Source organism: Dendropsophus ebraccatus, chromosome 3 (genome assembly GCF_027789765.1).
Source record: "Dendropsophus ebraccatus isolate aDenEbr1 chromosome 3, aDenEbr1.pat, whole genome shotgun sequence".
In the NCBI taxonomy this organism is placed as follows: Eukaryota; Metazoa; Chordata; class Amphibia; order Anura; family Hylidae; genus Dendropsophus; species Dendropsophus ebraccatus.
In genome coordinates this window covers 197,317,668-197,345,490 of record NC_091456.1, presented here as the reverse complement: position 1 = coordinate 197,345,490, position 27,823 = coordinate 197,317,668, and the positions used below count along the sequence as shown (strand labels likewise).

The window sequence follows — 27,823 nt, the reverse complement described above, 5'->3', positions numbered from 1 at the left end:
TACCCCGCAGCCTGGCATCTAAAACAGAGATCGGAGGTGGAAATTCACATTCTCCTCAATCGCTCTGGGGTATAAGAAGTTAGAAATTGGATTGGATGGTCCCTGGCGCTCACCAGCGATGGGTAACATGAACATTCGACCCCCTTTCCAGTGGTCAACAGAGTGAGGGGATGTCAATAGATGTCATGGGGAAGCCAATGCCGCGGTCCGTTTATTTTGAGCCGTCTCCCATCTTTCTAGCTGCTGCCGTTCTTGAGAGAAAAGTTTTTCTTAAAGCCGATATATACATGCAAGATGGTGATGGCCAGGAAACTACATTTCCCATCATGCATTGCTTCCTGCTGCTAGCTGGGACCTGTAGTTCTACAGAAGCTCTGTGACCTGATATATTGTGATGTGGATGGATAGCAGCTTACTGGGACCTGTAGTTCTACACAATATATCAGGTCACAGAACTTCTGTAGAACTACAGGTCCCAGCAAGCTGCTATCAGTCCATCCCATTGAAGAGAGAGGAGGACACGTGATCCCGACTCCAAAGGTGGGGGCCAGGAGGAAGGAGCGTGTCAGCCTGGACTCTAGTTAGCTCATTTTGTGATTACTGAGGGGGTGAATAGGCAGGAATAGCTCCAAAACGGCTCAAAACAGGTAATTACTGGCTTGGAGCAATATATTGAGCTAGGGGTGGGCTATTTAACACTGCAAAAAAGATTTTGGGGAAAATACCCCTTTTAAGCGATCTAAAAACAATCGCAATAACGTTTTTTTTTCAAACTATATATCATTCCGTCTAAACGCTGATCGTTATAAAAAACACATCATTACTTCAAAATCGTTAATCGTTCGATTATCGGTCCGTGTAAAATCTAAAAATAGCCAAAATCTTGGCGTCAAAGTTTAAAAGAGTCTGTGCGTCCTTCTCAGTCGCACATGAAACCGCATCCCCAACATTTTCCACATTCTGAACATGAAACAGATTCTTTCATGTAGAGTAAGCTGTAATTGCATAGTAAAATATTTCCCACATTCTGAACATAAAAATGGCTTCTGTCCTTGTATGAGTTCTTTGATGGTTAACAAAATCTGATTTCTGAGTAAACCATTTCCCACATTCTGAACATGAAACTAATTAACTTTTCCTTACTCTGCTCCAATACGAATATTTTTATATCTAGTGAGCCGTGATTTCTCTTTAACCGTTTTTTATTAAACATTTCTTTGGCAGTATATACCACACATGCAGGGTTACTTCTGTCAAGAAGTCCAAATATCATCTAAAGTTTAACAGTCTTTAATAATGGTAAAAGAGTAAGAACTTACAAACTGAAACTTGTGCAGCTGAGAGACTTTCTGCTAACAGGTTTAGAGGGACATGGAGCCATAAAAAAAAGGAACCTGTTGTAGAAGATAGAGGCCTGAGCTATCATTTCAAACTAAAACATTTTCCACATTATGAACATGAAAATGGCTTCACCCTCGTGAATTTTTTGATATTGAACAACATATGATTTCTTAGTAAAACCTTTCCCACATTCTTAAAGGACAAGTGCCATGAAAAACTTTTTCCCAGTAATTGAAGCACATTACAAAGTTATATAACTCTGTAATATGCTTCAATCACCTATCTGCCTCCCTTCCCTGTCTTTTCCCCCCTCTACCCCCCACCAGGAAGTGTCCTATCTCACACAGACCTGATTACTGTCGTCACCGTCACCAGGCAGCTCCTTCTTGTGAGGATGAGTCATCAGCAGGAGGGCTGCTCTAGCTCCTGTTACACCAGCCTCCCCCTCCCACCGTCCACGGCAGCAGGAGAGAGGGTATGAGGGGAGGGGGGAGAGAGGGTATGAGGGGAGGGGGGAGCTGCGCAAGTGACATGTGACAAGTGATGGCTTGCAGTTGTTCAGCCAATCGGAGGTGAGCAAGCTGTCACCTGACAAGGCAGGGGAGGGGGAGGCTAGTGTAACAGGAGAAGGAGCAGAGAGAAGAGCTTGGTAACGGTGACGACAGTAATCAGGTCTGTGTGAGATAGGACACTTCCTGGTGGGGGGTGGAGGGGGGAAAAGACAGGGAAGGGAGGCAGAGAGGTGATTGAAGCATATTACAGAGTTATATAACTTTTTAATGTGCTTCAATTACTGGGAAAAAGTTTTTCATGGCACTTGTCCTTTAACATGAAAATGGCTTCTTTCCCCTATGAGTTCTTTCATGTTTAGTGAGCTTGGATTTAAAAGTAAAACATTTGTCACATTCTGAACATGAAAACGGCTTCTCTCCTGTGTGATGTCTTTGATGTTCATTTAAACTTGATTTCTGAGAAAAACATTTCCCACATTCTGAGCATGAAAATGGCTTCTCTCCTGTATGAACTCTTAAATGTGTAGTGAGCTTTGATTTACAAGTAAAACATTTCCCACATTCTGGACATGAATATGGCTTCTCCCCTGTGTGAATTCTTTCATGTGTGGCGAGATGTGATTTCCGAGTAAAACCTTTTCCACATTCTGAACATGAAAATGGCTTTGGCATTGTGTGACTTTTTTCATGTCTAGCGACAGTTATTTTGCTAGCAAAACGTTTCCCACATTCTGAACATGAAAACGGCTTCTCCTTACTTAGCTTAATAAACTGTGTTAAATCAGAAAATAAGATGGTATTAAAAAGATCAGGTGACAGATCTTTGTTCCAATGAGCTGAAGGTAGATCTGAGGTAATGGAAGGTTCTTCATATGTTTCCTGTGTGATAGGATCCTCTGCTTTATAACCTGAATATATCAGATTTCCCTCTGATCCCCGGGTACAGTCACCTGACAATAGAGAAGAGAGGATTTTTTTGAAATAATAATAATAATAATCTTGAATGTATTTATAATTTGTTTGATTTTTGTGCAGCATCTTATCCAGAACTTTACATGGAACACTCTCATAGTAACTTAACTCTCATAGTAACTTAACTCTCATAGTAACTATATAGCATTCCACTGCTTAGTATCTTAGAATAGATATATGTATATACTGGGCAGGTTTACATTCACTTACTCTCGACTTACCCACCACATCTGCTTCTCTTTCCGTAAAGTCATATTTTATCATGTTGTTTATATTTTCTAAAACTTATTTTATTTTTTTTATTAATATTATTCAAAACATTCCCCTTTTAAACCTGATTTAGTCCTTTAACATTTAGGTAAAATTTCCTCCCTAGGCAGCACAGAAAACAAATATAACCTATACAATACATGAATGATAAAATGATTAACTAATTAGCCCAAATACTGTAAATAACTCCAGGAAACACACAGGAGATGAGACTGTATGCGGCAGTAACACATATATGTATTAGGAGGAATCCTGTGCTGCCTATGGACTCAGGGAAAGGAGGAAATCTGGGGAGTAAACTGTAACTTTCCATTTCATCCTATGGCAGCACAGGAAATAAATGGGACAAAAAAAACATCGCTAACGATGTCCATGCAGACCTAACAGCCCGATTATCGGGCCGTAGTAATAGTACCCTTAGTTATCAGGCTTTCAGTTCAGGGCTGTTCTATATAAACGCCTGCATGTCTTGGGTTTACATGATTATCTCCTTCAACATTGGGGCAGTGTCAGATGGCTTCTATAAAGGCCTAGCACCCAAAATCCTTAAACATTTGGGAAGGTGGAAATCGTCATGTCTTAAAACATATACACCCTTCTGAGAATGTTGTGTAATCTTCTGTTTCTTAGTTTTCTCAGGTTGCGCGGTGTGGATAATCGGTCACTTCTTCATTTACTGGGTGGAGAGACGTGCTGCAAGTCGCACCTATCCTTCTAATCTGTCAATGAGCTAGGACTTGGTGAAGATTTTCTGGATGGGTATACGAGGTCAGAAATGGGACGTTATTATTGATGTCTTGGCAGTATCCTCCCCGGATGTGTTACTCATCCATCCATTTTTGCCAACTAACCCCCTCCCTCGCATACCGTGGTGACGCCTCTTCTCTACTACAGATGTCAGGTAACTGGTGTGTAGTCACCGGCCTCTTCTCTACTACAGATGTCAAGTAACTGATCTGTAGTCACCGGCCTCTTCTCTACTACAGCTGTCAGGTAACTGGTCTGTAGTCACCAGCCTCTTCTCTACTACAGATGTCAGGTAACTGGTGTGTAGTCACCGGCCTCTTCTCTACTACAGATGTCAGCTAACTGGTCTGTAGTCACCGGCCTCTTCTCCGCTACAGATGTCAGGTAACTGGTGTGTAGTCACCGGCCTCTACTCTACTACAGATGTCAGTGAGCAGCCTCTTCTCTACTACAGATGTCAGGTAACTGGTGTGTAGTCACCAGCCTCTTCTCTACTACAGATGTCAGGTAACTGGTGTGTAGTCACCGGCCTCTTCTCTACTACAGATGTCAGGTAACTGGTCTGTAGTCACCGGCCTCTTCTCTACTACAGATGTCAGGTAACTGGTCTGTAGTCACCAGCCTCTTCTCTACTACAGATGTTAGGTAACTGGTCTGTAGTCACCAGCCTCTTCTCTACTACAGATGTCAGGTAACTGGTCTGAAAATCTGTTAGCATGGTTGGTTATACAGATCCGTCATTGGGGCAGTAATCACAGATCAGAGTTCTACATCTAGAACGGAAACCATCTGGACCCATCACCTAAATGGTCAAGTTCCTCTGAAACACTGGCCTCAGAGAGCACTGGAGCTGAACCTGGAGGAAATGTAGTATAGGATTATAGGGTGTTGCTGTATGGGGAAGTATACAGCAGAGAAGACTGACAGGACACAGAGCTTATAATATTCCCCCCGGCGGTTACCTGTACTGATGTCCTCCTTATACTGCTCATCACTGCTGTCATCTGTCTCCTCTTCTTCTTCCTCTTCTTTTACCCTTATGTCTGTAGCACTGATATAATTCAGATCTTCAGTCTGATTTCTGAGCTGTGAAATAAACAAGGTAAGATTATAAGACAGTAGGAGAAGTCAGGTGGGATGTGCAGATCATAGGGAACATCTCCATCTACCTGATCCTGATCCTGTGGGAGAAGAGGACGGGGACATCTCTCTGGTGCTGTTCTCTTACTGGATCTGACTGGAGGGAACACATACAGAGACTGAATTCATTCTTTCCATCCAGATAATACAGAGAGGAGGTGTGTATATAGTCCTGTCTATTACCTGCTGATGGGAGGGGCTGCTGATCCTCCGGCATCACATCCTTGTACTGATCCTTGTGTCCTTCTACATACTCCCACTCCTCCATGGAGAAATAGACCGCCACGTCCTGACACCTTATAGGAACCTGACACACACAATGATCACACAGTCATCCCCCCCACCCCTCCAGTGGTGTTACTGTATAATGTCCCAGCATTCCCAGCAGCCACAGTCTCACCTCTCCACTCAGCAGCTCCACCATCTTGTTGGTGACTTCTAGGATCTTCTCTTCCTCCATTTCCTCATGTATCAGGGGCCCCGGGATTGGGCTCAGGGTTCTTCCCCATCCTTCACACCCAGGGGCCCCACAGCGCCCACTAGAGGACTTCTTCACTACTGTGTAATCCTGTGTATGGAGAGACACATTACTATCACTCCATCCATTCCCAGAATCCCTCACCTCTCCAGTCCTATCCATCTGTTATTCCATAGATAAGAATGATGTCATGATGACATCACTCCCAGAATCCCTCACCTCTCCAGTCCTATCATTCCCAGAATCCCTCACTTCCCCAGTCCTATCCATCTGTTATTCCATAGATAAGAATGATGTCATGATGACATCACTCCCAGAATCCCTCACCTCCCCAGTTCTATCCATCTGTTATTCCATAGATAAGAATGATGTCATGATGACATCACTCCCAGAATCCCTCACCTCTCCAGTTCTATCCATCTGTTATTCCATAGATAAGAATGATGTCATGATGACATCACTCCCAGAATCCCTCACCTCTCCAGTCCTATCCATCTGTTATTCCATAGATAAGAATGATGTCATGATGACATCACTCCCAGAATCCCTCACCTCCCCAGTCCTATCCATCTGTTATTCCATAGATAAGAATGATGTCATGATGACATCACTCCCAGAATCCCTCACCTCCCCAGTAAGCAGGAAGAGTATGTGTAGGGTGAGGGTTATTATCCTGTCGGCCATCTTGTCTCTGTCTCTCTCCATGGTTGATGGGTCGGTCTCTTATATAGAAGATATCAGCAGAGGATCCTGGAGGGAAGAGGAGGAGACAATGTAATGCGGCTCTAGATTCCTGGAGATAGAAATATACATGGACAGGAGGGGATATGGGGGAACATGGGAGGAGACAATGTAATATATCTGGGGGATGAAGCTTCTCATAGACGTCACTTATATCTCGCTCTCCTGTTCCCTCCGAGGCTCCTGATAATGCAGCTCTGTTATATTCTCTGCAATAAGCTGCGGTGTAATACATCACATAACCTGAGGGAAATGGTGGCGCTGCTGTATATAGGAGAGAGCGGCCGGGATACAATCCCTGATACATATATATATACTGTACCTCCAGCTGCAGATACAGGAGCCGTGTGCTTCCCCTGTGCTTCCAGGACCTGCCATGATGTCACAGTCATGTGATCAGTCACATGGAGGAGGAGTCACATGATCAGGGGCTGCTGCTCAGTGTATGCAGGACTCTGCTGTGCTGGATGAGCTGAAGTGATGTGTATGCAGCAGAGCTGTGTGTGTGTGATGTGTGTGGAGCAGAGCTGTGTATGTGTGTGTTATATATGTTATATATGTGTGAGATGGTGAAACAACCAGAGAGATGTAACTGTATATAATAATATGTATGACTTATGGTTTAACTGACATTCTGTTAAGGGCCCCCCCCATATTATTGGGGGGACACACGGAATTGCAGCCCCCCCCCTTTTTTTGTATTGGATATACAGTATGGGCAGACTTGGTGTGTCCCGTTGTTTGTGTTGCCCCCCCCCCCCCCCCCTCACAGGTGGTTCGGTCCGGATCTAGAAGATTCTGCTGAACAGCTGTTACTATCAGCTGATTGGATCAACGGTCGAGCGGGAAAAGAGATAGGAACAGTGATCAGCTGTGATTGGCTGTTGGAAAAAATGCGGGAAATTCGTTTTGAATTTAAGCAGTGACACAGCGCTGGGAGCTCAGTCGGCGCTGATCCCTGGATGAAGAAGCTCCCACCCTCCCGTCCCAATTTTTTAAAGGAATTTGAGAACTGTCGCGGACTTTGAAGTGTGGTATAATCGCCCAGAATATTCTGGGCTGGATAGGTTCTGTTTTATGGTCTATGAGGTTTTATTGCTTAAATTATTTATTCTTATTATAACTAAATGTTTGTTAACCCTTAGGAAGTTTCGCGGCCATAAAAATTTCAAAAGGTAAAGGTGTTGTGTCTTCTTTTTAGGTTAAGTTCTTTTAGGGGGGTTGGGTTTGCACTTCCGTGTATTTGGCCACAAGATGTCGCTGTTTTGCAGCAGACGGCCTATGTTGCTAAGGCTGTGCTGTTGCCAAGGGAGACGAACCTGACAGTTGGAGGATGTGACCTGAGGGAAGCAGCAGATGAGGGAAGTCTGAGCGGCCATTTTGATGAGACAGCTGGCTATAGCAGACTAAGAGACCTGATGCCGTCCACATGAAGTATCCTTCTTCTAGGACCCCATAACTGCTGAGGAGAGCAGCTATACTGGTATACTTAGACAGCATAGGAGCTGTGTAACATCCAGTTGTGGAGAGAGACGACCCCCATCTTTGTTACAAGACTTTGGCAAGAGGGACTCCCTCATACAGTAACCGCAATCAGCCGTCTATCTAAAAGAGACCACGGTCACCAGAGCACGTTAAACTTTCCAGGACAGATATTGGGCCTGTAGATAGTTTAGTTAGGGCTATTGTCTGTGACAGGCCACATTATACTGTATGAGACACCACACAGTAGAGCTGTATATGTGTAATGTACATGTAGCTGAGCTGTATATGTGTGTAATGTACATGTAGCTGAGCTGTATATGTGTGTAATGTACATGTAGCTGAGCTGTATGTGTGTAATGTACATGTAGCTGAGCTGTATGTGTGTAATGTACATGTAGCTGAGCTGTATATGTGTAATGTACATGTAGCTGAGTTGTATGTGTGTAATGTACATGTAGCTGAGCTGTATGTGTGTAATGTACATGTAGCTGAGCTGTATATATGTGTAATGTACATGTAGCTGAGCTGTATATGTATAATGTACATGTAGCTGAGCTGTATATGTATAATGTACATGTAGCTGAGCTGTATATGTATAATGTACATGTAGCTGAGCTGTATATGTGTAATGTACATGTAGCTGAGCTGTATATATGTGTAATGTACATGTAGCTGAGCTGTATATATGTGTAATGTACATGTAGCTGAGCTGTATGTGTGTAATGTACATGTAGCTGAGCTGTATGTATCTTTCCCTCATCATTCCAACATTCTGTAATAACCCCACTACTGAAAAAAGTCCTCCATTGACCCATCCTGAGCATCTATCAACCTGTCTCTCTAATCTTCTTTAAACTCCTGGAACGTTTGGTCTCTTCTCATCTAACCTACTATCTCTCAGATAACTCTCTAATTGATTCCCTACAGTTCAACTTCTGGTCCCTTAATTGTACTGAAAATTCTCTCACCAAGGAGCAAATAATCTTCTAAAGGATAAATCGCAAGTAAACTCCTTGCTGATTCTCCTGGATCTCTCAGCAGCGTTTGACACTGTAAACCACCAGCTCCTCCTCTCCATGCTCCGCTCTATCTGTATTATGTGACACTGTAGACCCCCCTGCTATATACCTCCTCCTGTGATATTACCCAGCTATATACCTCCTCCTGTGATATCACCCCTGCTATATACCTCCTCTCCTGGCTAGACTAAAAGTTTGGGGAACTCAGCACTGAGCTTTTGGCACCAAATTCAAATCAGGAAGCCTGCAGCAGCATATAAGAATGGTAAGATCCGCTCCATTCTCTCTCCCTGTTATCATGGATCCCTTTGGGGCATCTGTGAAGGCTGCTGAGAACAATCAGACTGCAGGCTCCATGTTGGGCCTTTGGGGTTCACTTACTTTTTATGGTGGTGGTAGGCAATCTCTTTTTGTGCGAAAAAGAGGCCAAAGAGGATGTGATATTTTGTATACTTAGTGAAACCATTACAATATGGCGCTGACCTTCTAAACACGTAGAGATGTTACATTCCTTACAGCTTACGTAAGTAACACTAGTGCTATGCAAGTAACTCTTTTCGTACCTCAGCCAATGAAGTACTGACACGAGCCCTAGTAGAAGAACACTCGCCCCCAGGGTATATAAACTGGCTGCCATCTTTGAATAAAGAAGATCCACCTTAACCATCAATGTGTCAGGCTGTTTGAATCTCTGCGCACTATAAAATTATAAATTTGGAACAGACAGTCAATATGGCAGCACTCTTGAGGTGCGTCCATAACAACTGTAGGAGCACAAAATGTGTGGGCTGCAAACTTAAATGTCCGGATAATTTTTACAGTCTTGTATGGTCTGTCGAACAAAACAAAACCCACCTCCCCGATTGTCTATGCTGGGAGAACTACGCAATATTATTCACCAGGAAATACAGTCATGCATGGCAAGTTTAACTTCTTCTACTCCGATTCCTCCTATTCAATCTGCTGCATCTTCTGCTCATAAATTGCCATCTAGGAAACATGCAGCTTATGTTATTTCTGATTCTGATGAAGCGAAAGAAGCCTCTGAAGAAGGGGAAGTATCTCCTTAGACTTCCCATAAAGAATCTGGCAAATTTTCTGTTTCCTCTGAGGATTCCGATATCTGAGATGTCATGGGCATAGACGATACCGAACAACCTCTTTCAGTGCAGGACACCATGTTCGGAGGTCTTAAACCTAAGAAAAGTAAAGTTTTCCCCATATGTGAAAATCTTAAGGACTTCTCTGAGTGGAAGGAACCAGAAAAAAGGCTATTTGTTCCTAAAGAGTTTAGAAACAGGATGGTGTTTGATGATGAAGACAACGAGGCTTGGGCAGAAATCCCTAAGGTTGACATCCAGCTTACTAAGGTGGTAAAAAAAGACCTCTCTGCCCTCAGAGGATGCTTCTCAACTAAAGGACTCAATGGACAGAAAGATGGAAGGTCTTTATGAAAATCTTGGGAAGGCTCTGATGTTATTTTAATATAATCTGATTTTATTGACAACCACACAGCATACAATAAGTACAAAACCAGCAAACATTAGTACTTGGCGACCTGCAAGTCGCATGGTGTCATTCATTTTATATATATAAGAGGAACAGGAAAAAGCTCAACATAATGTTAACATTTCTAAACATAAGCTCCACCACCGCGGTAGAGCCGCTGAAACTGGCTATTAATTTCAATAAAAGTAATGCAATAATCAGGAAGGAAGAGAGGAGGAAGGAAAAGAAAGAAAAGCAGAAATCAGGAAAGAGGCGAGGGGACAGACGGAGGGCAGCCGCCCATACCCTGTGCAGCCACTAGGATAGAACCCCCACATCAGGAAATTCTCACTGCTAATGAACAAGGGCGGGAAAGGCCTCAGAGTCCATGAACAGACGCCATGGAAACCATACTTTATCAAATTTGTCAGACTGCTCATGAGCTTCTGCTATCAACTCTTCCATTCTACCCAAATCCCGAAGCTCACTTAACCATTCTGCTATTGAGGGTATGACGGGTGTTTTCCAATGTCGGGGGATAACCATTCTGGCCGCAGTTAGAAAATGTCTCAAAATGCCTTTTTTAACTGTAGCGAGAGAACCTGGGATCTGCGAGAGCAGGGTCAATTGAGGAGAGTTGACGATAGTCTTTCCAGAATACGCGTTATAAATGATAATAATCTTGTCCCAAAATTCTCGGATGCCAGGGCAGGCCCACCAAATATGCAGCATGTCACCAGCCTCCGTAAGACATCGCCAGCACCTGTCGGACACCTCAGGAAACATTGTGTGCAAGGCGACTGGGCAGTAATACCACCGCGAAAGGATTTTGTAATTCTTCTCCTTGGCCTTAGCGGCCATGGAAATGCCGTGAGTAAGTTCACAGGTTTTCTGGAGAGACTGACCGTCCCAGGGAACCCCCAAATCGCGTTCCCATTTATCAAAAAAAGAAGCTCTGTCAGGGTGAGCAATATTAACCAAAATCTGATACAGCACGGATATGCAGTGCGAGGTAGCAGAAGAGGAAACCGCCAGGTTGTCAAAATCAGAGAGTATGGGGGTATATGAACCCCTGGGAAAAAGAGCCCGGACGAATGAGGTTAATTGCCCATATTCCAGCCAAGACAGCTGACGCATCGGGGACTGAGCCTGCAGGGTCACCAGAGAGGAGACGGCATTACCAGTCATACAGTCCCGGATTCTAGGGCAAGCGGACCTTTCCCACAGAAGGAATCCTTGCGTCTGCAGGCCCGGCTGGAACGATGGGTTTTGTAGTATCGGAGAAAGCGGTCCCGGGACCGCTGACAATCCGTGCCTCACCACCCACTTATCCCAGACACACAACACATGCGGGGCAAAAAATGGAAGGCATGACAGGGACTGACGATCCCCTGAAGTGATCCATGGCAAAAGAGAGGGCGCAATCGGGCAGATCGAGAAGTCCAGATCTACCCATCTCTTAGAGCCCCTGCCGTGTACCCAATCCAGGACTCCGCGCAAGACTGCCGCCTCGTGATAGAGACGTGGATCAGGCAATCCCATGCCACCCGTAGATCGAGACTGAGTTAGAGTGGCGTATGCAATCCTTGGTTTGTTATTCCCCCAGATGAATTTGGAAACAGCCCTGCGCAGAGTCCTAAAGAAGGCGACCGGGACCACGATAGGAACAGTCTGGAAAATATATAGTAGCTTGGGAAGAATATCCATCTTTACAATGGCCATCCTTCCAAACCACGAGGTCGGCTTCAGGAAGTAGGATGACATATCTGAAAGGACCCTGTTCAGCACTGGTGTATAGTTCAGATCGAAAAGGGAGCTAAGGACCGGCGGGAGCTTGATTCCCAAGTAGACAATAAAATCTGTGTGCCACTGGAAAGGGAAGGAAGCTCTGACCGTATCAAACACAGCTCGAGGGATGGAAATATTAAGCCCCTCAGTTTTACTCAAGTTCACCTTAAAATTACTGAGGTCGCCAAATTTCTGGAACTCCTGTAAAATAGAGGGGAGTGATGTAGTGGGGGATGAGATATAAAGCAGGAGATCGTCTGCATATAAGGCAAGCTTGTGGTGGTCCTGACCAATCACAACACCCCGGATCGTAGGGTTATTCCTGAGGGCTACCGCCAAATGTTCCATTGATAAAATGTAAAGCATGGGAGACAAGGGACAACCTTGACGTGTACCGTTGTGAATTTTAAAAGAGCTAGATAGTAAACCATTAGCCCGTACCCGAGCCGAGGGAGTAGAGTACAACGCCATTATTCTGTCCACTAAAAGCGGGCCAAGACCCACTCCTCTCAGGACCAGCCGCAGGAATCCCCAATGTACCCTATCAAAAGCCTTCTCTGCATCGATGGAAAGTAGGCACAAAGGGGACCCCGTACGGTCCGCCCAAGACATCAAAGTGAGAGTCCTTAGCGTGTTGTCCCTTGCCTCCCTGCCCTGAACAAACCCCACCTGGTCGGTATGGATGATTTGGGGGATGTAAAGACTCAAGCGATTGGCTAGCATCTTGGAGTAAAGTTTGAGGTCACAATTAATGAGTGAAATGGGACGGTAATTTTTACAATATTTAGGATCCCGGCCCGGCTTGGGCAGGACCACCACATGAGCCTCCAACGACTGGCGGGGAAAGGGGCATGTTGCTGAAATACTATTGAAGCACCTAGTCATAAGTGGCATTAACAGATCTTTAAATGTTTTAAAGAAGCAAACGGTGAAGCCATCCGGTCCCGGACTTTTTCCACCCTTTGCATCCGTAATGGCACCTCCGAGCTCACCTTCAGAGAAAGGAGATTCCAAGTCTTCGACCTCCTCCGCAGACATACTAGGCAGCTTCGTGTCTGACAGGTACGCAGATATCCTAGCCTCCAAGTCCTTTTCCGGCATCTCTGAGTAGCGCCCTTTAATGTTATACAGAGATGAGAAATAGGAGCGAAAGAGATCAGATATCTCTCTGGGATTGTGTATGGCGGCACCGGTAGTGTCAAGGAGGCTTGGAATGTGGGCAACCTGTGTCCTTGGATGGATCAGTCTAGCCAACGTCCTACCACTCTTGTTGGCATGCTCATAAAGATAGCTGCGGTAGCGCTCCCGCTGGGAGGAAGAAGACTTGTTAAGGAGGTCCTTCAATTGTTCCCTAGCCAGCGTCAGTGCCGTCAGAGCTGCGTCGGTGGCATTCTGTTTATGCGCTCTAGATAGAGCCTCAACTTCACCTGCTAATTTAACAATTTTAGCTCCTTTGTCCTTTTTGATCCGAGCCCCCTGCTGAATCAAGGTTCCCCTAACCACACATTTCAAGGCCTCCCATTGCATTGGTAGGGCAGTTTCATCATCAGCGTGGTCATGAATGAAATCAGTTATTGTCCGAGTAACAGCCGCTCTACACACTACATCTCCGAGGAGCGATTCATTCAATCTCCACGACCATTCCCTAGACACCATCCCCGGCAAAGATAATGACAAGAAGATTGGAGAGTGATCGGACCATAAGGCAGTGCCTATCGAGGCCGTGGGACTGTATGTTAAGGCAAACTGGGCAATAAAAAACATATCCAGTCTGCCATAGGTACGATGTGCCTCTGAATAATGTGTGAAGTCCTTATCCTTAGGATGAAGGATGCGCCAGACATCCACCAAACTATGGAGGCCGAGAACCGACCTTGCAATCGCGTAATCAGAGCGTGGTACCGCTGTTTTGCCGGAAGAGGTGTCCAGGGAAGGGTCCATAACCAAGTTAAAATCACCTCCCAAGATCAACACGCCCTCTATAAATGTAGAGGCCGTCCGGAGTATAGCCCTCAGGGTACTGCCCTGACGGGAATTAGGGAGGTAAACGTTTCCAACAGTGTAAATCCGCGCTTGGATCTCTATTTTAATGAAAACATATCTCCCCCTAGGACACGCCAGAGAATCAAGCAATCTATGCGACAAGGTCTTATGCAGTGCTATGGAGACCCCTTTAGATTTGGCGTCTGGATTAGTACTATGTGTCCACACATTGTAATAGTTAAGCCGCATCTGAGGAGCATGAGCAGTCTGAAAGTGGGTCTCCTGTAGTAACAAAATATGTACCTTCTGTCTGTGCATGGAGTAGAGGATCTGAGACCTCTTCTGTGGTACATTCAATCCCCTGACATTAATGGAAGCCAGTTTAACGTCTGCCCCCGCCATGTCCCCACTACCCCCCACCCCAAGGGAAGAAGGAGAGTAGAAAGGTAGAGAAGGGAAAGGAGGGAATAGAAGAAAGAAGAAAGGAAAGAAACGACAAAGAGAGAATATGTCTAGTAAGAAGGATCAAGACTGAACCTGCAGCCAGAAAAAGAGGATTATCAAGAGAGACAACCCCCGTTTCCCGGTAGTTCTATACTACCAAGAAAGACCCAAATGGGTACAACAACGCTTCAAGCGTCTGTTTTAAAGAAGGACGGACTAACCAATGAAGGTCTGTAAGCCCGTGACAGAACACCAGAATGTAAACTAAGTGTATACCACAATTGCATTCAACAACTATATGTAATATGCAAAATGAAGAAGAAACACCCCATAAACAAAGAACAGAGTAAGCTCACTGAGAGCCCCACCCCCCACCCCCCCGACCCGCACACATATAAACCAGCATAATTATATATTCATGTTGCTATAACCATATAAGAGAAGGTAAAAAACCCCTGCAAACAAAGAGAAGCATGACGCAATAGTAGGAAACGTAAAAAGATACATCCTGCGTCAGTAAGGCACCTCAAGGGAACAAGACTCCCTAGCCACCACCCTCCAAAGCGTCCTCAGTCTCCGGAAGCCGCCATATCAACAGGGCGCGGAGGCCTGCTCGATGTCATCGGCGGGACCGGATCCCAATCTGGCAAAGACACCTGCGGCAGATCCAGTGCATCCAAGAAGACAGGTAGATCCTCAGGCGTGTGTAATTCAAGTCTTCTCCCGCCTCTGCGGACGACCAACTGAAACGGAAAACCCCAAGAATATGGAATTTCCCGCTCTCTTAGCAGCTCCAGCAGGGGTTTTAAAGCCCGTCGTTGTGTTAGAGTAGTTCTGGAGAGATCCTGAAGAAACATCAATTGGGCACCATCAAAATCAACGAAATCCATATTGCGCACCGCTCTCATAATTTCGTCTTTCACTCTGTAATGATGGAGCCTACATATGACGTCCCGAGGCCGGTTGACATTCGTAGAAACAGGACCCAGAGTGCGGTGAGCCCTGTCAATTTCAAACTCTGCCCCTGGTGGCCGCTTGAGAATAGAGGCAAACAAGTCCTGGAGGGACGGGATAAGATCAGCCGCTCTAGTAGCTTCAGGAAGCCCTCTAATACGAATGTTATTCCGCCTACCGCGGTTCTCCATGTCCTCATGAAGCCTGTAAAGATGACGTATTTGCCTCTCCTGAGTAGCAAGGGTAGCCTGGACATCATCCACTGTGGTGGTCAAAGAAACCTGATCAGCAGCAATATCAGAAACCTTTTCCTCCAAGGCATGCACGTCAGACTTGAGAGAGGTAAGCTCTTGCTTATAAGAGGTTTCCAGACGTTCCACAAATTTTTCCATATCTGAGCGTGTGGGCAGTAGTTTCATATATTCTTTCCAGTCCCACTCTGTGCCATCCTGTACAGGGTTAACAGATGTAACAGAGCTGGGATGGTGCATCTCGCTGCCCCTAGTGGAGGAGAAGGGAAGTGCAGCAGGGGACAAGGAAGACATAATGGCTGCCAGGAGAGAACCAGAGGCTGAAGCACAGTCCGAGTCCCTACAGGAGGCAGGATTTATAGTCACCTCTGCAGACCTCTGTCCAGCACAGGAGGACACTGCCGATCCAAGACTGAGGCCAGGGATCCCTTCTGGACAAGGATGAGGCTTCAGGGATGCAGCTGCCTTGATGCAGGAGCCGGGAGACACTGCTACTGTCTCTCTTGCAGGGTAAGCGCTCCCCAGCACCGCACCTGTATACTGCAGGCAGACGGGTACCACTTCTCTGAGGAGGGGGCCAGGAGTCTCTGTGTCCCCAGTGGCAAACGGCTGGCTCCGGTAAGCTGTGAGAGCAGCGTCTGAGGGCCGGCAGGTAAGCTGAGCTGTGACCTGTTCCTGTCCGCTGCCGGGGCCCAGGGGGGTCGGAGCGGGGGGGGTCGGGGCCGGGTCTCCTACCGCTGCTCCCTCCGTCACTATGTTGCACCTCTCACCGGTGTGGGCTGACTGTAGCTCCGGTGCGGGGAGAACCGCGGCGGCTGCTGCTGCGGCCGCGCGAGTCACTCTAGGGCCGGGAAGTGTGGAGGCTGCAGGCCTAGCAGGTAGGCCGCGACCGGCGGGAGCAAAGAAGCGGTCCAGGCTACCCCGGGTGGACCGGGGTTGAGCTGAAAATGTGCCTGCCTTGGTCCTCCTGCGGCCACCGACCATTTGGGGTGAAGTTCGCTCGTTTTAGGGTGCTATAGCAGGCTGTCTGGCGTCCTGTGGTGGGAGCTCACAGAAAGAACGTGCTCACTCCTCCATAGTCAGGCCACGCCCCCTCTGATGTTATTTTAAATCCCAATAACGCTGTCACCAATGTGTCTAGAGCCCTTTTTATTGGATTAGACCGACTTAAATCCCATATTGAGGGGAACACAATATTATCATCTATTCCGATGCTCAAACTAGCAGCTGGTCTTCTTGCGGATGCATCAGCTGAATCTGTGAGAATGGCCACCAGATCCTTGCATTGTCTAATACTGCAAGAAGAGCCTGATGGTTAACGCACCGGCAAAGTGATAGATCGTCTGAAAATAAACTCTGCCAAATTCGCCTTCAAGGAAATTTCCTATTCGGTTCCATCTTAGAAGAAATTCTGGAGAAAATGTCCGATAAGAAAAAAGACCTCCAGGAACCCAAACAACAAGAAGTCTTTTTGTTTCTTTACTAAAAAGAAGTTAACATTCTGTATGTTAATGTGTTTTCCCTAAGTCCCATCAGCAGCACAATAATGGGGTATTTTGCCCCTGTGTACTGGGCAGGACAAAGGAATATTTAATAGAACTAGCCAATAAAAAGAAAGACTCCTCCCCTCTAGGAGTATAAAGGTAGTCTACACCCAGTGCATAGTTGAGTTTATTATAAAGACCAAACAAATACAATATAATACCACATTAGGGCGGGAAGCTTGTGCCGCTGATGGGACTTAGGGAAAACACATTAACATACAGAATGTTAACTTTCCTGACGTCCCACAGCGGCACAATAATGGGGATTAGCACGTACAAAACCCATTAAGGGAGGGCCACTTGCATGGCAGATTGAATAACAGAAGAGGAAAACACAGGAGCAGATAGAGAACTGATTCTGTAATATTTGAAGAAGGTCTTAGGAGAAGACCATGAAGCCGACAGGCAAATTTGATCCAAAGGAATCAAAGCTTTTTCAGCCCAAGACGAAGCCACTGAACGAGTGGAATGTGCCTTGGCGAACTCTGGAGGATCCAGCCCACTGTGTAAGTAAGACATGTTAATACATTCTGTAATCCATCTAGAAATCGTTAGCTTAGAAGCCTTCATCCCTCTATTCTTCCCCATGAAGGAAATGAATAAATTTTCGGATCTTATGAATTCTTTAGTACGCTGTATGTTTTTAAACATTTTACAAATATCCAACTTCTCCAATGTCTGGTCCTCGGCAATAGCTTCCTGAGATAAGGTAGGTATGGAGATTAGCTGATTCAAGTTGGAAAACAATGGAACCTTTGGAGCAAAGGTAGGTAAGTAACGTAGTAAGACTCTATCTGGCAGAAAGGTAGTATAAGGCTCAGATGAAGATAGAGCCTGTAGTTCTCCTATTCATTTGGCTGAAGTAATAGCCAAGAGAAAAACTGTTTTTAAAGTAAGTAATTTAATGGAAATTTCAGATATGGGTTCGAAAGGCTGAGCCGCCAGAACTTTCAGAACTAATGACAGATCCCAGGGGCATACTGGTCTGGATATTCTTGGACGGAGACGAGATATAGCTTTAATAAAAAATTTTACCTCTGTAACTTGCAGAAGTCTCTTCTGTAAGGATACCGAAATGGCGGCAAGCTGAACCCTAAGGGTACTTGGTGAAAGGCCTTTATCGAATCCGTCCTGCAAAAATTCTAGTATGTCAGGAATAGAGGGATCAGTAGGGTCCTTTTGTCTAGAAGAGCACCAAGTCTGGAAGACTCTTCTGACTCTATCATAAGACGTATTGGTGGCTTCACTTCTCGTATGAGACAGTGTATCCAACACTCTATTGGAAAAACGTTTGTTCTTTAATAAGGCCCGTTCAATCTCCAAGCTGTCAGGTGGAGAGATTCTAGGTCCTGACACAAGTGAGTGCCCTGAGACACCAGGTTGTGCACCATCGGTAGTTTCCAATAGTCTCCCTTGCTCATCGATATGAGCTGGGCAAACCAAGACCTCTTCGGCCAGAATGGTATGACCGCTATCACCGAGGCCTGGTCCTGCCTGATCTTTTTCAGTACTCTGGCGATCATGGCAGTTGGCGGAAATATGTAAGCCAGGTTGAAATCCCACCGTATCGACATCGCATCTGTGGTTTCTGGACGATTTGCTTGATAAAGGGAACAAAATCTTGGAATTTTCGCGTTTATTCGTGTCGCCATTAGGTCTATCTCTGGATGACCCCATCTTTTGGAGATCTGGTTGAAGACGGACCTGTTCAGGGACCACTCTCCCGGAATAGTCATTTGTCTGCTCAAGCGATCTGCCAGTACATTCTGGGTTCCCTTGATATGTACCGCCATGATGCGAGGTATGTTGTTTTCCGCCCAATTCAAGATCTTTCCTACTTCTAAAAGAAGAGGTTTTGATCGGGTGCCTCCCTGCTTGTTGATATAAAAAACAGACGCCATATTGTCTGTCTTTATCTTCACTGCCAATCCCTGAAGTTGTGGGGAGAAATGCAGCAGGGCTTTGTGAATCGCTCTCAGTTCCCTTTCGTTGGAAGAGAGGGTTCTTTCTAAGGATGACCAACTTCCCTGAACGGTTAGGTCTCGAAGATGTGCTCCCCAGCCTGCGCCTGAGGCATCTGTTGTTACGATCTCCCAAGTAGGTTCTAATTTGGTACCGTCTTTTACTTCTGACCACCACAGGAGCGACGACCTTGTTCTTGAAGATAGACTGATCTTCCTTTCTAAATCTGAAGTTTTCCTGTTCCAAACTTGGAGAACTTCCGACTGAAGAGCTCTCATGTGCCACAAAGCCCAGGCAACTGCTTCTGCTGCTGAAGAAAGAAGACCCAGAAATCGCATCAGTGTTCTGAGGGACACTTGGCGGGGGACTCTCAATATCTGCACCCTTCCTGAATTCTGTCCTTCCTCTCTGGGGTAAGAAATATCTGCATTGTTTCGGAATTTATTATAAATCCCAGAAATTTCTTTGTCAATGAGGGTGTTAGGTCGGACTTTTCCCAATTGACAACCCACCCTAGAGAGGAGAGAAGGTCTAGCGTTTTTGTCACACTCTGGTTTAGACACTTGCTTGACCCTGCAAGGAGAAGCCAATCGTCTAGATAGGGAACGACATTTATTCCTTGTATTCTGAGTACTGCAACGACAGAGGCTACTACCTTCGTAAAAACAAAGGGGGCAGATGTAATCCCGAATGGGAGGACGCTGAACTGGAGGTGCTGTAACTGACCTTGAATATAAACGGCCACTCTCAGGAATCTTCTGTGGTTCTTGAGATGGGAATATGAAAATATGCATCCTTGAGATCCAATGATGCCATGTAATCCCCTTTGTTTAGGAGTGATTTTACCGATTTTATAGTTTCCATCCTGAACCTGTTCTTTGTCATAAATTTGTTCAGAAATCTTAGATCTATTATAAGTCTCCATTTCCCCGAAGGTTTTGGAACTAGAAATACGGGAGAATAGACTCCCGTACCCCTTTCCGAAAATGGAACTGACTCCAAGGCCTTGATCTTTATTAGGTTCAGGATGGATTCTTCCAGGACGACCTGTTTTTGAGGAGAAAGACGGGAAGACACAAGAAAACGATCTGGAGGCAGGGGGTGAAGAGGTAAAACATAGCCCCTCTTTATTATGTTTAGGACCCACACATCTGATACGGTCCTTTCCCAGGCCGGAAAAAATTGCGCTAGGCGACCCCCCACCACTAGGATGGCGTCAGAACTCTTTCTTTCTGAAATGGGACTTAGTTCCCTTGGACTGGCCTCCTCTCCTGTAACTGCCGTACCCTCTGCCTCTGTATCGGTACTGCCTATACCTTTGGGGAGAGCGAGTTTGTCTCCTCCGAAAGGAACTCCGATTACTAGGTATAGATTTACCATTTTTGTCAGACAATTCCTCCATAAGGGTGTCTAACTCAGTACCGAAGAGCTTACCAGGTGAATACTCCAGACTGCATACATTGTACTTGGACTGATTATCTCCGGACCAGGGCCGCAACCATAAGGCTCTGCGAGACGCAGATGAAAGAGCCATGGCTCTGGCTCCTAGTCTAGCTTGATGAGAGGCTGAGTCATAAAGATAATCCACTGCTAAGGATATATTTTTGAAAGATGCTAATATCGTGTCGCTATTTATGCCCGAGTCTATGTCATCTTGGATTTTTGGTAACCTCATGATTGGCCACCGCAATAACGGTCTGGCCAGAACCAGTGGTATAGGATCTCTTTAACGTAGCCTCAATCCTACGGTCCATCGGGTCTTTTAGACTGAACCCGTCCTCAGAAGGCACTAATATATTTTTTGACAACTTGGAGAAAGCTCTATCCACCTTAGGAGGAGAAATCCAAGATTTAGACTGCTCCTCATTTAGTGGAAACAGAGACCAAAACTTTTTACTTATAGGTGGCGCTCTATCCAGCTTTTCCCATTCATAATTAATGATATCAGACAAAAATTTATCAACACAAAATCCCTTAGAGGAACACGGACCCTCGGCATAATCATCAGGGTTATCAATTTGTACAGCCTTTAGTAACTTAGCAGTCTTTTCAGGGTTAAACACAAATTTTTCTTCCTTCCCTCCTTCCTCCTTATGAGAAGGAGAGGAATACACCTCATCAATCACAGTATAATCGTCTCCAGAAGCAGAAGGAGAGGAAGCATGAGCTCCTCTGGGCCTCTTTTTAGGAATCATTGTTGCGATTTCTTCCTTTAAGGAGTCCCGCATGTCCTTTATGGAAGACCTAAGAGACACAAGTATAAGTGTCTAATAGTATAAAATAAAATTCCAAACCTCAATCCAGCTGCTTACTGCATAAGATCCTTGACCCACAATGTCAGAACTATCGCCCTATCTCCCTCCTGAATCTGGACCTTAAATTCTTCTCCAAAATTCTAGCTGCCCGTCTCACCCCCTTGCTCCAGCCCATCATACACCTGGACCAGGTAGGCTTTATGCCTGCCCGAGAGGCCCGGGATAACACCACCAGGGCGATCAATCTCATCCATCACGTTCATGCTGAGGGCCTTCCCTCCATGCTCCTGTCCACGGACGCTGAGAAGGCCTTTGACCGAGTCAGCTGGCCTTTCCTTTTCGCCACACTCAGACATCTGGGCCTCGGTCCGCATATGTTGGAGTGGATTGGCTCTCTCTACTCTCAGCCTACGGCTCAGGTCTCGGTCAACGGCCTTCTCTCGTCAGGGTTCCCTATCACCAACGGAACTCGGCAGGGCTGCCCTCTGTCCCCTCTCATCTTTATCTTGACCCTTGAACCTTTCCTTAGACATGTCAGGAACAATGTCAATATTACCGGCATTCGGGTGGGGTCGGTGGACCACAAGGTTGCAGCCTACGCGGACGACTTATTGTTTTTCCTCTCTCAACCTCTTGTCGCCCTGCCCAACCTTCTTTCTGAGCTTTCTCGTTACCAACGTCTCTCTAACTACAAAATTAATCTGCAAAAATCGGAAGCGCTAAACCTTTCTCTTCCCCCTGCTGTCGCAACCTCTTTGGAGGCTTCTTTCCCTTTCCGGTGGTCGCGTTCCTCTCTGACATACCTGGGAGTTCAACTTACTCCCCTAATAGCAGACCTTTTTAGAGTCAACTACCTGCCCATGCTCAAGCGTATTGAAGCGGATTTGCTCAAGTGGCACAGGGGTACCTTCACCTGGTTTGGACGTTGCGCGATATTCAAAATGAATGTCCTGCCGCGCTTGCTGTATCTCTTCCAAGCCCTTCCGGTTACGGTCCCCCTGTCCTACTTCAGGCAACTATCTACACTCCTCACTAACTTTGTCTGGGCACACAAGCAACCTCGCCTCGCCAAATCAGTGCTATACCGCCCGAAAGTAAAGGGAGGTCTGGCTCTCCCTAATCTTTCTCAATACCATGCAGCGGCACACCTGACTCGAGTAATTGACTGGCATCGGCACGCCCCCACTAAGTTGTGGGTTGGCCTGGAAATGGCACTCTCCCCAATCCCATTGTTGGCAGCCCCATGGATACCAGCTTCCGCGCGCTTCGTCGGCTCTCATCCCACTATCGCTCCCACACTGAAGATGTGCCATAAGCACCTCTCCGCGGGCTTCCTGGCCCCCCATCCCTCCCCCCTGTTTCCTATCTTGGGCAACCCTGCCTTCCCGACTAGCCTAGAGGACCCGATCTTCCGAACCTGGTCGCGAGCTGGCACCTTCCGAGCCTCCGCTTTCCTTCAGGGCTCGGCATGGCGATCCCTTACTGACCTTAGGGACCTCTCTGAGCCGGCCCCTCTGGGATTCTGGAGGGCCCTGCAACTTCACCACTTCCTCTCCTCGCTGCCGAACCCTTCTGGCTTTGCTCGCCCCTCTACGTCCTTCGAAACCCTCTGTTTGGGCTCTGGCTCTCTCAGACACTCCCTCTCTGTTCTCTACACTTTGTTGGGCTCCCCCCCGGAACAACCGCGACCCCCCTTTCTCACTGCATGGGAGGAAGACTTGGGCATTTCCCTATCGGCGGCCCAGGTTGACAGGGTCTTTACCTGTACCCACTCCAGCTCTATCTCCTCGCGCCTCCAAGAGGCGGGTTACAAACTACTCTCCCGGTGGTATCGGGTCCCCACTCGCCTCCACCGGATGTTCCCGGACGTTCCGCCACTGTGCTGGAGAAATTGCGGCGAGGAAGGCACTCTATTACACACCTTCTGGAGTTGCCCCGTATTGGCACCTTTCTGGAGAGAGGTGTGGCGTATCTCCTCTACTTTCACGGACCACCGGCTCCCCTTCTCCCCGGCGCTTTTTCTCCTGCACATTGCGGATATCCCTCTCAAGTCCTACCGCCGCTCTGTCCTTCGGCACCTGATTAATGCGGCCCGAGCCTGTATCCCGGTCCTCTGGCGCCGACCTGATCCTCCCAGCATAGCTATGTGGATCCGAAAAGTCGAGGATCTCAAGCACCTGGAAGATCTCACGGCCCAGTTGCACGGACACAACGCAAAGTTTTTTCGGACGTGGTTCTATTGGGATCAATTTACCGAGACAGATGAGTACAGGACCCTGCTGGCTCAGTGAGGAGCGACCCTGCCTGTCCCACCCCCTCTCCCCCCCTTATGTTCTCTTCCTCTTTTTCGTTCTGCCTTTGCTTTCTTATCTTTACCCCTTACTTTAGTGGTCTCCCATAGTGGTTCCCTTGTGGGGCCCCCAACAATGCAGCTGTACACCCTGGGCTCTCGGCCCCTCGGGCAAGACCTCCCCCACAGGGAGCTGTGTGGTGTAAAATGCCCATCCACACCTATATATAGATGAGATGTTTCCGTTCTTGGGGTTTAAACAAGTTCGCCCTCTCCTTACCATGGTCCCGCCCTTAGGGGCGTGGTGTGTACCCCTGCTTTTGGTTTGTTTGTTTCCATTGTTTTCTGCTGTGGTTTTTATGTGAAATGTTTGGAAAATTTAATAAAATTGAGAATTTAAAAAAAAAAAAAAAAAAAAAAGATCCTTGACCCAGATCACAACATCCTGTATGTTAGGCTCATTCTTGTCCTGAATTTTAGGACGGCACGAGAGACAGGTGGTATAGTCACTGCCATCAGGCAGGGGAGTTTCTGAAAAGAAATATAAATTCAGTCTCCTGCCAATCTGGATTTAAAAGGTTAGTGAAAGTACATACCGCAATCTCTGCATGTTAGGTGATGTCTTTTGGAAGTGCTTTTCCTCCCTGAAGATTCTCTTGAAGACATACTGAGGAGGAGTATTAATAAGTATGAAGCAATAATATCTAGACTTAAATATAAGACAACTCACCTAAAGCTGATCACTCTCAGAATCAAGGAGCAGGAGTAACACATGCATCCAAGCTGTGACCCAAAGGATAACAGCAAAGAAAATGGCCGAGAGTGAGAAATAAATAGGCAGCAGGAGACAGTAAAACCCTGGATACCTGTAGAGGAACTTATACCTATGCTCCGGATCGCACAGCCCGCGCTCGGGCTTTACATCTAATCCGGAGCCCATCTGACGCGAATCGCGCCATCGCCGCCGAATGGCGCAAGCGCCAGTCACCGGAAGTGGCGCGATCCGCCAAGCAAAGATTCCATGCGGCGATCTGGATCCATCTAAGGAGAGAAGGTAGACAGAGACAGGGAGAGAAAAAAACTGTGTGGAAGAGGGGAGACACCCGTCCTGCCCTTACACCAGGACAAAAATAAAACTCAACTATGCACTGGGTGTAGACTACCTTTATACTCCTAGAGGGGAGGAGTTTTTCTTTTTATTGGCTAGTTCTATTAAATATTCCTTTGTCCTGCCCAGTACACAGGGGCAAAATACCCCATTATTGTGCCGCTGTGGGACGTCAGGGAAAGAGGAGTATAAAGGGAAAGGAGGTAGACAGATGGGCCTATCCCAAGGGAGGTCGTGGGAGAGGGTGTTTACTCTATCAGGCCCAGAGTGGGGTGAAGGCTCTCGCTATCAGCCAGTGGGAGATCACAGGAAATCAGTTCATTTTAAATATCTTGAACTAGTGGGATCCTGATAGACTCCTCTGCTCCTCCCCCCGCAAAATTTTCCATTAGGAATCGCCTAATGGAGGGAATATAAGATCTTTTCTCTTTAGAAGCCACCAATCCTGTACCTCAGGAGGAAGTCGGTCAGGGCCCTTACTCTACCGTCCTTCTTCTCCCTAAACCCAACGGGACATTCAGGATGATAATCCACCTCAAATTCCTAAATCAGTTTGTAGGGTAGAAGAAATTCAAGATGGAGACCATGAAAACTACCATCCCACTAATCCATCACAAAGCATCTATGGCCATCTACACCAGTGGTCCCATGGTGTCAGCATCATTCCCAAGTTCTACAGAGCGACATCCTCCGGGAATGGGACAGATCTCCACTATCACTGGAGAAACAGGTGACCATGTCAAAAATGTAAATTAATAAGTTATCGAGAGCGAATGGCGAAGCAGCTCCTTTTCAATACAGAGACTTTCAGAGAGGTTAGAGAGCTCAAGAAATGAGATGTAGGGAGGAAAGATGGTGCCGGACTTGTGACAAACATTAACATTTTTACGCAAGAAGGACAAAGAGGCCACAGAGCAGAGGAGGCCAGTGTGTTATCTGATATACAGCATATTCTCTATTATGGGGTTTACCTGTGCACTTCATAAAGTGTGATGTCAGGAAGGAACAACAAAATTCTCATTATACAAATTCAGCTCTGCTATGTACACGTACAGATCATCTACACATACAGCTCATCTACATGTACATTACACACATACAGCTTAATTAGGCTGGGTTCACACACTGTATACTTCAGGCAGTATTTGGTCCTCAAGTCAGGTCCTCATAGCAACCAAAACCAGGAGTGGATTGAAAACACAGAAAGGCTCTGTTCACACAATGTTGAAATTGAGTGGATGGCCGTCATATAACGGTAAATAACTGCCATTATTTCAATATAACAGCCGTTGTTTTAAAATAACAGCAAAAATTTACCATTAAATGACGGCCATCCACTCAATTACAACATTATGTGAACATAGCCTTTCTGTGTTTTCAATCCACTCCTGGTTTTGGTTGCTATACAGCCTCACAAATACAGCCTCAAATATACATAGTGTGAACCCAGCCTAGCTACTGTGTACACATACAGCTCAGCTACGTGTACATTACACACATACAGCTCGGCTACGTGTACATTACACATATACAGCTCTACTGTGTATACATACAGCTCAGCTACATGTACATTACACACATACAGCTTAGCTACATGTACATGTACATTACACATATACAGCTCAGCTACATGTACATTACACACATATACAGCTCAGCTACATGTACATTACACACATATACAGCTCAGCTACATGTACATTACACACATACAGCTCAGCTACATGTACATTACACATATACAGCTCAGCTACATGTACATTACACACATACAGCTCAGCTACATGTACATTACACAAATACAGCTCAGCTACATGTACATTACACATATATACAGCTCAGCTACATGTACATTACACATATATACAGCTCAGCTACATGTACATTACACATATATACAGCTCAGCTACATGTACATTACACATATACAGCTCAGCTACATGTACATTACACATATATATACAGCTCAGCTACATGTACATTACACATATATATACAGCTCAGCTACATGTACATTACACATATATACAGCTCAGCTACATGTACATTACACATATACAGCTCAGCTACATGTACATTACACATATATACAGCTCAGCTACATGTACATTACACACATATACAGCTCAGCTACATGTACATTACACATATACAGCTCAGCTACATGTACATTACACACACATACAGCTCAGCTACATGTACATTACACATATACAGCTCAGCTACATGTACATTACACATATACAGCTCAGCTACATGTACATTACACACACATACAGCTCAGCTACATGTACATTACACACATATACAGCTCAGCTACATGTACATTACACACATACAGCTCAGCTACATGTACATTACACACATACAGCTCAGCTACATGTACATTACACACATATACAGCTCAGCTACATGTACATTACACATATATACAGCTCAGCTACATGTACATTACACATATACAGCTCAGCTACATGTACATTACACATATACAGCTCAGCTACATGTACATTACACACATACAGCTCAGCTACATGTACATTACACATATACAGCTCAGCTACATGTACATTACATTACACATATATACAGCTCAGCTACATGTACATTACACATATACAGCTCAGCTACATGTACATTACACACATACAGCTCAGCTACATGTACATTACACACATACAGCTCAGCTACATGTACATTACACACATACAGCTCAGCTACATGTACATTACACACATACAGCTCAGCTACATGTACATTACACATATACAGCTCAGCTACATGTACATTACACATATATACAGCTCAGCTACATGTACATTACACACATACAGCTCAGCTACATGTACATTACACACATACAGCTCAGCTACATGTACATTACACACATATACAGCTCAGCTACATGTACATTACACATATACAGCTCAGCTACATGTACAATACACATATACAGCTCAGCTACATGTACATTACACACATACAGCTCAGCTACATGTACATTACACACATACAGCTCAGCTACATGTACATTACACACATATACAGCTC

The 27,823-nt window shown here is 45.8% G+C and overlaps 2 protein-coding genes across 3 annotated transcripts in view; both read right to left on the bottom strand.

The window, feature by feature from the left end:
* Positions 1-27,823, bottom strand: part of LOC138786721 (zinc finger protein ZFP2-like) — a 380,133-nt gene that overhangs the window by 91,996 nt on the left and 260,314 nt on the right. The window lies entirely within an intron of this gene.
* LOC138786681 (oocyte zinc finger protein XlCOF22-like) lies at positions 2,142-7,632 on the bottom strand. The gene is made up of 4 exons (XM_069963661.1): positions 7,521-7,632; positions 5,012-5,076; positions 4,805-4,928; positions 2,142-2,803 (listed from the first exon to the last, which is right to left on the bottom strand). Exons 1-4 carry the CDS (start codon positions 7,630-7,632, stop codon positions 2,166-2,168), a joined length of 939 nt encoding a protein of 312 aa, XP_069819762.1. The 3' UTR covers positions 2,142-2,165.